Source organism: Grammomys surdaster, unplaced genomic scaffold, assembly GCF_004785775.1.
Source record: "Grammomys surdaster isolate TR1022 unplaced genomic scaffold, NIH_TR_1.0 183, whole genome shotgun sequence".
NCBI lineage: Eukaryota > Metazoa > Chordata > Mammalia > Rodentia > Muridae > Grammomys > Grammomys surdaster.
The window spans coordinates 3,735,458-3,749,382 of NW_021604628.1; the positions used below are offsets into that span (position 1 = coordinate 3,735,458).

A 13,925-nucleotide genomic window follows, 5' to 3' on the forward strand; every position below is an offset into this window, starting at 1 on the left:
AAAACAGTACATCTTTGCCCTGGCTCCATCCAGACTGGTGTGGCTACATGGGGAGATGTCAGTCGGTATGGTGAACTTCAGCAGGCTGGTTGCCTCATCTAGGGCAGGGAAGCCACAGAGCAGCCGTAGAAGGACCGTCAATAGTACCTGCTGAATCAGGGTCTGCACAGAGAACTAGTATCCTGGGGAAGAAATGAGGAAGGAAGCTGCTGCTTAGACACGACTTCCTGGGCAGATCCCTCACTACCTACATCAGAGGTCATACATAGACCAGTCCTCTCCACGTTCCCGGCACTGAAGCCGATGGCTCAGGGATTCTGCTGGGCACCGCCTTACTGGTGTTGGGAATGGAGAGGAAAGAGTTTGATTTAGGGATGAAGGAAGTCTCAACCATCTTCCCAGGAGTCAGTACAACCTTTATCACGCTCAGGAACCAGGCACAACATATTCAGGGTAACTGGGGGTCGGGTGGGTAGGGTGGGCATCTTTGGAACTAACCCTGGTGCAGGCTCAATTTAGGATCGATCTTTCTGGTTCTTTCTGTCCCCTCTGTTGTGTGACATATTTGGAGGGACCCTGAGACTGCCCTTGGAGTTTGTCTTTGGTTTTGGGTGCTCCTAAGTGTGAGGGTAGCTGTAAGGGACATTTAACAGGAGGGTACCGAGGCAGGAGTGTGTCCGGTCGGCTCAGGTCCAACAGGGGCTCCCCGCCTCTCTATCCCAGGCTGCCTCTTTCGTGGTTCAGGGCTTGAAGATAAGGCATATACAAATCTCTTCCTACACTCTGTGGAGGATCTGATCCCCGGGACCGCAAGTGCCTTTCTAGGTGTCTTGAAGAGGCTGACGCGCAGGTGGAGCATCTCAGGAGGCCCAGCACATGCTTGGCTCCACGTTCTTAGTTGCGGCTGCCACGCAATCAGGCTGAGTGACGCAGAGTGCGGGGCGGGTCTTTTAGGCTGCGCCTAGCGGTGAGATGCGGTTGAGGGCAGGCTGTCCTGCGCAGCTGCGCGTGTGACGCTGGGGTGCGCGGCCTCTGAGCAGGTACCCGGGCGGCGCTGGTAAAGGGGCGCTGACCCAGTATCTGGAGAGGAAATGGGGGTTCAGTTGGGGGAAGGGAATACTGGCTGCAGGGGCTCAGGCGGGGAGGGAATGAGAAGAGCAAGGTGCAGGGGCGCGGGTTAAAGTGTCCTTTGAGTGTGACAGAAGTGTAAAGATTAAGTCTCTGACCTGGGTGCAGGTATGACCTGGAGTGCTCTCTGGTGCAGATTTCAGCCTGAGTCGGGGGAGGGTGTGTCCTGGTATAGAGGCGTAAGTTGGGGTGTTGGGAGGCTGCAGGGTTTAAGCTGCATCGGGACAGTCACTGGAGCTAGTACATGCACAGGCTCAATGTCAGCCAGTGTGATCTGTGCCCACGCGCTGTAGATCCCAGCTCTCCGCGCTTGCTCTGGCCACTGACAGGGAACCGGGGGGCATCAGCTTCTGTGTTCTTTCCTGTGTTTAGCTGTTTATAGCATCCGACCTGCTTTCCAGGCCGGTATGTCCAGGATGTTTGGGAGCAAGCAAAGCACTACCGGGAAGCCTTCGAGCTGCAGAGTTTTCAGTGAGTGAGGTAAAGAAGGTGCCACATGTCCCAGCCACCAGCCAGGGCTCATAAGCCCTCCCTCCTAATAAAGTCCCTTATGTTTTCTGGTACTTTTGTTTGCTGGGGTGGGTGTGGTGGCCAGAAACTCACTGGGTCCTGGGGTCTTGAGCTACTTGGAAGATGTGCCCCAGAGCCCAATCGGATTTGGGTATCCATCCATTCCTAATGGGGTTATCTCAGCAGGGGCTGGACTCAGGTGTCGGAGGCCATAGTGGAAGGTGTGCCACCCCCGTCCCCCACATCTGAGCCCTTTCTTGTCTATACCAGTGTGTGTGTACAGAGCTCAGATTTGGAGGTTCATCCCACATGGGGGTCTTACTCTGTTCCAGCCTGCTGTCTTCTGCAGGTAGATCTAATGACCCAGATAAAACATTTATAGATGCCATGTTGTATCCAGGGTATAGGCTATGACAAGTCCTCTCTGTCTGTTTGTCCATTCATTCTTTTCCCTTTGGAGTACTCTGGACACACACACACACACACACACACACACACACACACAGACCCCACCCCAAACACACATGGACCACACACGAACCACAAACACACTCATACACACACATACATGGACCACACACATACACATGGACCACACACTCACCACACACATACACACACACACACACGGACCACACACATGGACCACACACTCACACTCATATACATACACATACACAGACCACACACACACATATGGACCACACACTCACACTCACACACATACACGGACCACACACACACACACACACACACCATACCTCTATGCCAACTGCTTGTGGAGAGTTTTAGCTGTCAGCTAGTGTGGGCAAAGCTTCGTGTAGATGGCAGTGGCTAGGAAACCCCACTGAGGGCATCATCAGTCTTCCTGACTCTGTCTATAGCCTTTTACTCTTTTTGGGAAGAGGATGGGGAGAGAAAGAGGCTGATCCAAGGTCATAGTGCGGCCTAAGGGAAGTGGTGGACTCAGGTGGGTGGACATCTCCGCGCTGTTTGCAGCTGGGTTTCGAGGGCATCTGCAGAGATCCAGTGGCGGTGCTGAGACAAGAGCTGTCTGAATGTGACTCTGGATTCAAATACCTCGGAGTCCTTAGGACAGGCAAAGCCATCAGACGCTCATACTGTGTACTCACACCTACTGCCCCCCTTGCATCTGGAGGGCAGGCTCTCTCAGTGGCTGCCTTTAGTCTAGGTTTCTCCACACTGGCTGCTGTATTAGTTCCTTTTCTTCTGTTGTCAACTGGGCTTCTTTGTTTCTCCGTAGATGGGAGACGACTGAGTGTATAAGACAAGGCTCTGAAAAGTTGCATAGGGACAAGCCATCTCCTGGACTCTTGCAGCTGTGCAAGAGGCTAGCCCAGTATTTATTCTCACAGCCCTGGGGTTAGGCCTGGGGAGAGAATGGCAGATCGAGGGGCCAGAGCATCTCTCTGAAGCCAAAAATCTGTAGCCACAGTTCAGCTCCAAGAGCCCTGGAGAGATCAGGGAGGTGAGCAGCTGGGCAGAGGAATAGGTTTAGGAACTGGTGCCAGAGAAGTGATGTTGAGCGCAGGGAGGAACTGAGGTGTGTGGTCAGTTTTGGCCCCTTGGAAACCCCTCCTGTTTGCCTTTTGGAGCAGGAGGGTGAGGGGCCTCTGTCATCAGAGGACAGTGTAAGGGGGTCATCTCAGGCCCAGGGAAGTCCTGTAGAAATAAATACCTTTGGTTTCCTTGGGATTTTTTTTGTTTGTTTGTGTTTCTCAAGACAGGGTTTGTAGCCCTGGCTGTCCTGGAACTCTCATTGTAGACCAGGCTGGCCTTGAACTCAGACATTAGCCTGCCTCTACCTCCCCAGTGCTGGGATTAAAGTCCCTACCCATCTTCATCATAGTTTTTTTTTTTTTTTTTATTCATCCATCAGTGAACAGAGGACAGGGGTGAATTCTGTTATTTTAGCAACTATGGACAGCAGCCCTAATGCTGGATGCTGGAGGCTTTGGCTTTGGAATTGGGTTTTCTGACACTCCTAACAGGAGGACCTCAGGATCTGATGGTAATTCAAGCATCTGGAGTTTCTTTGGTTTTGCCTGGATTTCTCTTTCAGTTAGTTTACCACACCCTGCTCACTTTCCTTAGTTGTTAACTGAAGAAAACTGGCAGCGTTTTGTGGCCTCCACAAAAGCAGAGCCAGGGAGGAAGGGTTTGCACCAACAGACTGACTGTCATTAGCGGCAGGCTTCTCAGGATGGAGCATTGTGAGACTCCCAGAAACCTATTTTGTGGGCCGGCAAGGGCTTTTGCTTTCCTTTTGGAAAATGAAAGAGGTCCACTGATTTCTGTAATCGCGAGATGCAGAACTGCAACGCATGTAGTAGTCACAGGAATTGGTCTCTCTTCACTGATCTGGGTTCTTAGTCAGGGAACCGGAGAGTGGTGGAGTTTCAGAGATACCTGGGATTGCCCCCATTAGGAACGGGCTCCGACGGTCCTCAGATACATGTGTGCTTGTAGACTGTCTAAGGGCTCTGGCAAGTGATGGGGCTCTGGAAGCTTGGAGAGATGTCCAGGCAAAGGGAAAATAGATGAAGACTCCAGAGAGGAAACAGGGGGGTGTGTCCGCTCAGAACCACAGTTTCATCTTCCTCTTTCAGATGTATTTCAGGACCTCTCTCTTGGGGTGTTTTTTTTCAGAACCCCCAGCCTCACAAATGAGAAGAGACTTCCCTGAAGGTATCTAGAGGTCTCTCTCCTTGGGTGAATCCGGAGCCGTGAAGGATGGAGTCCTTGGACCGGAGAAGAACAGGCTCTGAGCAAGAGGAGGGTTTTGGGGTGCAGTCCAGGAGGACCACTGATCTGGGCATGGTCTCCAATCTCCGACGAAGCAATAGCAGCCTTTGCAAGAGCAGGAGGCTTCTGTGCCCCTTCAGCAGTGAGAAGGTAGGCTTCTGATGGCTAGCCTGCAACATTCTAAGGCCACAGAGGCAGCCCAGTGGTCACTATTGGTTGGTTAGGTGATCCATTCATGCTACCTTGGCCTGTGTCAGGAAAGGAACATCCGATGTTGGAGACTGCAGCCTCTGGCCTCAGAACAGCTCAGACAGGCAGGTCAGCTAGAGAAGCAAAGTGACTTAGACTTAAGATAGGTAAACATTTTATTATTATATTGTTAGGGTTAGGTAATCTAAAGCCTCATCGATGAGTCTTGGGATGTCCCAGATGGGCTGCATTCCTGTACCATGAATGATTAACCACAGAATAGGCTGCCCAGCACAGATGGCCTCTCCTGAGATAAGATATCTCCCATTCATGTGGCTATCTTCAGGCTGTTCCTCCAGTGGGGGGATTTTCTTATCTTGTTCCTAGACTTTGGGGTCTGCTGCTAAAGCAGATGGTTTATGGTCTAGTTTCTGAGTGGAGACAAAAATGGGATGAATAGACCCCTTCAGAGTGATCATGTGGAAAGTACGTGGAAAGTGTGTGGCCAGGAAGGCTGGAGGGTGTCTTCAAAGCCAGGTGCCAGATTTTCACCTCAGATGTGCCTTTCTTTCTCTCTCTTTCTTTCTTTCTTTCTCTCTTTCTTTCTTTCTTTCTTTCTTTTTCTTTTTTTTTCTTTTTTCTTTTGGTTTTTCAAGACAGGGTTTCTCTGTGTAGCCCTGGCTGTCCTGGAACTCACTCTGTAGTTCAGGCTGGCCTCAAACTCAGAAATCCACCTGCCTCTGCCTCCCAAGTGCTGGAATTAAAGGTGTGTGCCACCACCACCTGGCTAAGATGTGCCTTTCATACTATACCATCCCCCAAGGAAAGTAATGGGGACAAACACACTGAGCATGAAATATCCCCAAGAGAAAATGATTCACAGGATCGTCCTTGTGTTCTGGGTACACACCCCAGTATGAGCCCCCAGCCAGGGTGCTTGTAAGCTTTGAGGTAGCTTTGGGTGTCTCAATGGCAGCTGGTCAGGGAGCAGAGAGATGTCTAAGGGAGGCCTGAGGTAGATGGGTTCATGTCAACATGTTCTTTTTAACTCCCAGCAAGAAAACCTTAGCTCATGGATTCCCGAGAACATCAAGAAGAAGGCATGTGTGTACTTCGTGGAAAGTTCCAAACTCTCGGATGCAGGGTAAGCGGTGTGGCTTCAGTTAAGGTCTCTGTGGCATCTCTCCTGGCACAGTGTGACTGGTAAAGGGGACCCACTCATCCTGCCTCAGCCAGGGTCAGGGAAAGAGCATCTGGTGTCCATGCCAGGCTGAGAATACCCAAGTCTATTCATCTCATCTCAGGAGACACTTGTGGGACATGTCCAGGCCATCTCTTTCATGCCTGGGGCGTGGGATGTGCTTTGCAGATAGGTCAGCCTAGGGCAGAGGGTCAGATGACCTGTCCAGGGAGCTGTCCAGAGTCTTGCTGTGACTGAGTAGCAGCAACATTCAGACCAAGCCTGGTGGGTCAGGGCTCCCACCAGGTCTTGAAAGCCTCTCGATTTCCAAAGAATCAGGGAACCAGGGACTATAGGGACCTTGGGGAAGTCCCCAGGTCAATGTCCTTAAAAGCCACATCCTACTGCTGCAAGGTCTCTGGGCAGTCCTTTCTCCCTTCACTTAGCCCACAGCGACAATATGGTCTCTAAGACCAGACTGGAGGCATTCATGGTCACTCTAAGCAGTTGGTTATTTCTGTTCCCTGGGTGGTACGGCCTGTTGGTCGGTCAGAGGCACTATGGGACAAATGGAGATCCCGTCCCTGTTCCTAGGAATGCAGTCCCCTTAGACACTGTTCTCCAACATGGGGAGCCATGAGACAGAACTGGGGACTCTGAAGCAGTGGGTATCTCCCAAGAGCTCTCCCTCCCTCTCAGTATGTTATTCTTCTTATGCCTTCATGGGCCAAGACTGTCTAATTCTTTAATTTCTGGGTTGTCTGTCACAGCACAGCTTTCTGTTCTGGGCCAGGATGGAGAAGACCATGGGAGTATGAAGCTTATTTTACCAAACACATGAGAGAAGGGACACAACTTGACATTGCCTGGTGGGATCCTTGGCTTCATTTGGCCAAGATACAATACCCAGGGGTAACTCAGGGGTATGTGTGTCCCTGCCTTCAACTAATGCTAACCACAAAGTGAGACCACACAGTGTTCCTTAAGATCCCTGCAAGCCAAGCCAGTGGTTGGTGGCATATGCCTTTAATCCCAGTAGTCAGGAGGCAGAGAGAGAAAGGTGGATCTCTTAGTTCGAGGCCAGTCTGGTCTACAGAGCAAGTTCCAGGACAGCCAAGGCTATACAGAGAAACCCTGTCTTAAAAAAACACACATAGCTGGGCAGTGGTGGCGCACGCCTTTAATCCCAGCACTTGGGAGGCAGAGGCAGGCGGATTTCTGAGTTCGAGGCCAGCCTGGTCTACGAGTGAGTTCCAGGACAGCCAGGGCTATACAGAGAAACCCTGTCTCGAAAAAATAAAAAAACAAAAACAAAACAAAACAAAACAAAACACACATAAATCAAAACAAAACAAAAACAAAAAAGATCCCTGCAAGCCAAAAGTTCCCAGAGTCTCTTCTAGGGGGTCTATATGATTTTTTAGGGTGGGGGCAGGGAATATAACCCCCCCTTATGATAATGGTGGAGAAATTGAGACAGAAACTCCCAAACTCAGCTGTAGAAGGGAGATGTGCTTGCTTCTCCTGGCCCGGCCATCTTCTCCTGCTTGTCTGGGTTCCAGACTCCATCTTTTTTTTTTCCTCAGCTGTACCCTGTCTTTTGTAAGGCTCAGTCTATCGTGCTTGCCTCTTCCCTTTTTGTACTGGTCTCTTAGTGTTTGTGTTCAACTTTTTTTTTCTTTTTTTTTCCAGACAGGGTTTCTCTCTATAGCCCTGGCTGTCCTGGAACTCACTATGGCCTCAAACTCAGAAATCCACCTGCCTCTGCCTCCTAGGTTGTGTTCAACTTTTAATTTGAAAATAATTACAGTTTTAAAGGAAAGATACATCAGGCCCAAAGGTGTACACCATTACCACTGGCTTGGCTTGCAGGGATCTTAAGGAACACTGTGTGCTCTCACTTTGTGGCTAGCATTAGCTGAAGGCAGGGACTCACATACCCCTGAGTTACCCCTGGGTGTTGTATCTTGGCCTAATGATGCCAGGGATGCCACCAGGTAGTGCTAAGCTGTCTCCTTTCTCTCTTGTCTTTGGTAAAATGAACTTTCATATCCCCATGATGTTCTCCCATCCTGGCCCAGAACAGGAAGCTCTGCTCTGTATCACTGTGGTGCTGTATCAACAGTGAGAGTTCAGTCTCGGTCAGAGTGCTCAGCTTGTGTCCTTTCAACACCCATGGGGCATGTGCAACCACTCGCACAGGATGCACACAGCTCCATTCCCACAGAGATGGCCTTGGACTTCCCCACTGTGGTCTGTCTGGTCACAGACACACGCACACACACACCTCCACCATTTCTCTCACTCTAGCCACTAGTCATCCAATCTTCACGTAAAAACGTCTATAAATCTGTCCTTTGGAGAATGTCATATGAATGGAGTCGTTTGCCTCTGGGTCCACACCACCCACAGTGGAGGCCTGTGCCCTTTGACAGGTAGCCCTTGAGATCCATTGACACTTCTTACTCTTAAGCAATTTTCTAATTGTTTATATTTGAAGTAATACTTTGTAAATAATAACTATGTCCTTGCTTTTGTTTGTTTGCTTTGTTTTTAAATTAATTAATTAATTTCATGTATGTGAACATACTGTCACTGTCTTCAGACACACTAGAAGAGGGCATTGGATCTCCATTACAGATTGTTGTGAGCCATCATGTTGTTGCTGGGAATTGAACTCAGGACCTCCAGAAGAGCAGTCAGTGCTCTTAATCTCTCCAGCCTTTGTTTTTTAAATCCCATTTCTCTCTCTCTCTCTCTCTCTCTCTCTCTCTCTCTCTCTCTCTCTCTCTCTCTCTCTCTCTCCCTCCCTCCCTCAGACTCACAGATCTTCCTGCCTCTGCCTTCCCAGTGCTGGGACTAAAGGCATATACCTGGTGTAGTCTCTACTTTTTAATGGATATATTTAGATTGTTCACATTTAATATAAATTGTTGCTGCATTCGGGCTGAAGTCTGCCATGTTGTTTCTGTTTTCTGTTTTCTTTCTGTTTCAGTTCACCTTCTTTGTAGCTGCTGTGGTTATTAAAGTTACATAACAAAGTGTGTCCTCATCCAGGAGTGTTGACAGGCTGAGAGTTACAGTAGCACATAGAAATACTTCCTTCCACCGCTCCTCACTTACAGTTGTTGAGAATACCATGCTTGATCCAGTTCAACCATCACAGTTTTAAAAACTCAAGAGAAATGGATTGTACTGAGTCGTGTTACTCTTTCTACTGGTTCCTCCTCCTGGTATTCACAGTGTCTTCATTTGTGCTTTTACTTTTGATTAGACATTTAAAACAGACAAACAAATAAACAAACAAACACCAGGATCTCATATAGCCCAGGTTGGCCTTGAACTCCCTATGTAGCTGAGGGTGACCTTGAATTTAAGATCCCTCTGCCTCTCCATCCTGAATACTTGGGTCACAGGGGCACCACTATGCCTGGTTCATGCAGTGCTGGAGACTGGACCCAGGCCTTTGAGCATGCTAGGAAGCACCCTGTCAACTGAGCAACATACCCACCCCGTTCACCCACTTTTACCATTCTTTGGAGTTGTTCATCTGTTGACAAATCTCCTTATTGGTAGTTCAGCTAAAAGCATTCCTTCACTTCTTCATTCTTGAAGGATAGTTTTGCTGGCTATAGAATTCCGGGTTGTAGGTTTGGTTTTTGTGTTTGTTTGGTTGGTTGGTTTTTTTTTTTTTTCTGAGACAGGGTTTCTCTGTGTAGTCCTGGCTGTCCTGGAACTCACTCTGTAGACCAGGCTGGCCTCCAACTCAGAAATCCATCTGCCTCTGCCTCCCAAGTGCTGGGTTTAAAGGCGTGCTCTACCACTGCCCGGCCTGGGTTGTAGTTTTTAATCTTTCAGCATTGAATCTCCTTATGGTTTCCGTGGCTTCTGATAAGAAGTATGTTGTTTTTAAGCTGGGTGGTGGTGGTACATACCTTTAATTCCAGCACTTGGGAGGCAGAAGCAAAACAAGTGGCTCTCTATTGGGCTGCAGAGATGGCTTAGCAGTTTTGAGCACCAGTTGCTCTTCCAAAGTACTAGAATTTGGGCTGGGGAGATGGCTCAGTGGTTAAGAGCACTGGCTGCTCATCCAGAGGTCCTGAGTTCAATTCCTAGCAACCACATGGTGGCTCATAACCAGCTATAATGAAATCTGGTTCCCTCTTCTGTCTGATGATCTCTTTTGTCATGCAGGCATACATGCAAATAGAGTCCTCATATACATAAATAAACAAATTTTAAAAACCCACAAAAGCAAAATATCAGGACTCAATTCCTAGGACCCACATGGTGGCTCATCTCTGTCTCTAGTTCCAGTTCCTGGGACTCAGATGCCTTCTTCTGGCCTGTACCAGGCACACATGCACGCAAAATACGCATACCGATGAAAACAACCAAATCAAGAGGCTTGCCAGGGAGCACTGATTGTTCTGGAGGTCCTGAGTTCGATTCCCAGCAACCACAAGGTGGCTCACAACCATCTGTAATGGGGATCCGATGCCTCTTCTGGTGTGTCTGAAGACAGTGACAGTGTGTTCACAATCAGCAAGTCCCACGTCTGTCTCATTGATGTCAAGCTTTTTCTTCTTCTTTGGTTTTGGAAGTTTGACTGTGTCATTTTTTTTTTTTTTAGCATGTGTCCCCCTGGGCTTACGGAATTTGTCGCTCATTCAGACTCTTGAATCTGTAGGTTTGTTTGTTTGTTAAGCAAATTGTGAGAGTCCATGTAAGAAGGCTGTGAACTTACTCTGGATGGGGTAAGAACAACTTACTCTTGTTCTTCCCACAAGTTGGCCTTCTAGAGAGAATTGCATAAACCATGATAAGGGAAGAGGCTGGAAGTGAATGCTCTTAGCATGTCTACATCGTCTCTGAGAGAAAGGCAAAGGCCTAGGAGGAATATTCTTGGTTTTTTTTTTTCCCACATGACCAAAGACGATAAGGCAGAACACCAGGTGTCATTCCCTCTCAGTACTTATTGTCACTTGCACTAACTGTAAACATCACCTCCTGTTTTATTTGCTTTAATAACAATGACAAGAAATGCTATACTTTCTCCACCTTTGAGCTCAAACACCTTGAGTTCCTTGGTTACTTTTGGCATTTCCTTCAATCCATGGAGACTTAGCCTGGCTAGCCGAGGGGGGCTTAACAGGAAGTTTAGGGAATTCTTTCTTTACACAGCTTTATAAGATTGTTTTATCTTTTCCCTCTAGGACTTGATGACCCTGCAGGTCTCACTGGCTCTGTGTCTACGCGTTTATATTCTGGTTTCTTTTCTCTCTTGTAGTTATTACCCTTGACAGAGCTGAGAGTTCTGGTTGCTGTTCTCTCTGTCTTTCTGGAAGCTTCCGTTTGTATCCAGGGTGGTTTTAGTCGCTCGTAGAAGCATTTTTAACCTGGATGCTTTAAAGTCCTTACCAGATGACTCCCACACCTGTGCTATCCTGGTGTGGGTGGCTGTCCTAGCAGTTGCACCGTATGACTGAAGATTTTTCTAGCCTTTGAGTTTTGCTGGTCCTGAACACTGTCTGAGGGAGGAAGGGACTTCTAGAACCTCATCATGGCCATGCAGGGAAAGTTCAAAGTCTAGCGTAATGTCTCCTTTGACCTCACTGGATATCCCTATTTGGTTCCTTGCTGATGCCTTCTGGCAGGGAGGGCAACGGTGCCTCATGCCCACTGCCCACATGGCCCCCTTGACACCCAGGAGGGGTGCCTTGTCACTGCTGGGTGAAGTGAATATCCTGGCTCTCCTCTGGTTCCCCTGATGACCCTGTAGAGAGCACCAGAGCCATTTCATTCCCGTGGCAACCCTTGGTCTCTTCACAGGAAGGTAGTGTGCGCGTGTGGCTACACCCATGAACAGCACTTGGAAGTGGCCATCAAACCTCACACCTTCCAGGGCAAGGAGTGGGACCCAAAGAAGCATGTCCACGAGATGCCCACAGATGCCTTTGGTGACATCGTTTTCACAGGCCTGAGCCAGAAAGTGGGGAAGGTGGGTTCGGTCGCTTTCACCCTTTACTGTGTTGACCTCTGGGACACTGTAGCAGGTTTCCTGGTGGGGGGGGCAGGGTGGGGAGAAGATTGAGGAGCTGTCAGGAGCCTAGGTGTATGGAGTTCACTAAACACAGAGGAATGGCATGGGGTGGTGGGCACTGCTCAGGCAAACAAGAGGTTTGTGAGCAGAGGGGAGAGTGTAAGGCTTCCTAAGGGAGATATGAGCTACCACTGAAGGGTCTACTGTCTGTCTGGGTCTTGGGCAGTGGGAATGGGGAGAGGAACCCAGGACCTGGCACAGGTGTGGTGGGGGTGAGGTCTCTGGAAGGGAGGGGGAGATGGAAAAGCCCGTTGTGGGAAGCAGAGGCAGGAGCCACTGCAGCTGGCTGAACAAAGCTACCCGGGACAGGAGATGATAGGACAGGTAGGTACAGGAAAAGGTATAGAAGGAATGTCTTATAAACATCACCTGTCAATAAAAAAGCCGATGGCCAATGAGCTGAGGTAGGACATGGGCAGGAAGAGAGAGGATTCTGGGAAATAGTAAGAGATAAAAGAGAGATACCACGGGAGACAGACCGAGAAGACGGAGATAAACCATCAGGAAGACACTGAGGAGATGTGAAGAACCAGACTGAGACTGAAGGAGAGGTGACTAACCACATGGCAGACATTGAATCGTTTAAATGGGTTAAGTAAGTTACAAGCTCATCGGGGAATGAGCCAAAGCCTGTGGCCTAGGCATTTATTAATAAATATTTAGTCTCAGAGTCATCATTTCAGGAGCAGGACTGGGAAGGAACAACGGATATAATATTTTAACAAGAAGGTCCTGTCACCTGGCCTCAGGTAAGGGAGAGAGGCATAGAGAGGTCTCATTTCTTGTTCAAAGCCATAACAGGCAGAGCAAGACTGGGTTTGCAGCCAATCGAACCCCGGGCCAGGTTCCTAACCTTTCCTTAAGGGTAGTAACAGAGACACTCCCAAGCCAGGGACAGCTAGTGGTGGGGGATCGTATTCATGTTCCACCAGTGACTGGGACACCTGTTGAGAACCATAAGGTATGTCCTGACCTCAATGAAGACCCGTCTGAGTGTGTGTGAACCCACCAGTGATCTTGCTTGTCCTGTAATAAAAGGCAGTTTCTAGAGGAAGGGTTTATTCTGGCTTACGGTCCAGCATGGTGGAGAAGATATGATGGAGTTCAAGGAACTCAAAGCTGTGGGTGTAAGGTTGCTGGTTGCATCTTGGTAGGCCAAGATAGGTCGAGAGATACATAGGAGAGTAGGAGACATAAGTTAGGTTTCACCTTTGTCTTACTTGGGGTTTCCATTGCTGTGAAGAGACACCATGACCAAGACAACTCTCATAAGGGAAAACATTTAACTGGGGTTGGTTTACAGTTTCAGAGATTCAGTCCATGATCATCATGGTGGGAAGCAAGGCAGTGTCCAGGCAGACATGGCGCAGGAGAAGGAGCTGAGAGTTCTACATCTTGATCTGAAGGCAGCCAGGAGGAGACTGTCTCCTGTAGGCAGAGAGGAGGCCCTGATTCCACACTGGGCAGAGCTTAGGCATAGGAAACCTCAAAGCCCATCCCCACAATGACACACTTCCTCCAACAAGGCCACACCTCCTAATAGTGCCACTGCCTATGGCCAAGCATTCTAACACACGATGAGTCTATGGGGGCTATTCCTGTTCAAACCATGACAGCCATGGAAGGCTGGTCCTGGACACCTGCTCAGCCCTTTGAGGGTGGTCTGCATTAGCGTCCTTTGTTGTTGTGCTGTGTCTTGTTTGCTCTGGGACACCTAATGTCTCTTTGGATTTTATGTTCTCTATCATCCTGCCTGTCGTGGGTCCTTCAGATGGATCCTAGTCAAGCTGGATCTCCTCAGACAGTTGACTTAATCGGAAAAGTGCGCCATGGGATGTGGGCTGCAGGGCTAGCATGGTATGCGGTCGGGTTCCATCCCCAGTGCATACGGAACACATGAACACACATACACACAGGGGATGGGGGAGAGGGGAGGAAGAGAGGGGGGAGAGAATAGACGGGATAGGAGGGGGGAGGGGGAAGGAGGAGGAGGGAGAAGGAAGAGGAGGGAGAAGGAAGAGGAGAAAGAAGGAGGAAGAAGGAGAAGGA

General features: G+C 49.1%; 1 protein-coding gene across 3 annotated transcripts in view; it reads left to right on the forward strand.

Moving 5' to 3' along the window:
• Window positions 1-252: 252 nt before the first annotated feature.
• The window catches only part of Trpm2 (transient receptor potential cation channel subfamily M member 2), a 56,597-nt gene continuing 42,924 nt past the window's right edge, over window positions 253-13,925 (forward strand). For 2 of the 3 annotated variants that reach the window (XM_028767847.1, XM_028767848.1), the window contains exons 1-4: window positions 253-453; window positions 4,309-4,554; window positions 5,649-5,737; window positions 11,606-11,774. In XM_028767847.1, coding sequence (XP_028623680.1) covers window positions 4,393-4,554; window positions 5,649-5,737; window positions 11,606-11,774 — 420 coding nt within the window. In that variant the 5' untranslated portion in view covers window positions 253-453; window positions 4,309-4,392. Of the gene's footprint in view, window positions 454-4,308; window positions 4,555-5,648; window positions 5,738-11,605; window positions 11,775-13,925 lie in introns of those variants that run through there. The other variant, XM_028767846.1, reaches the window with a different exon arrangement.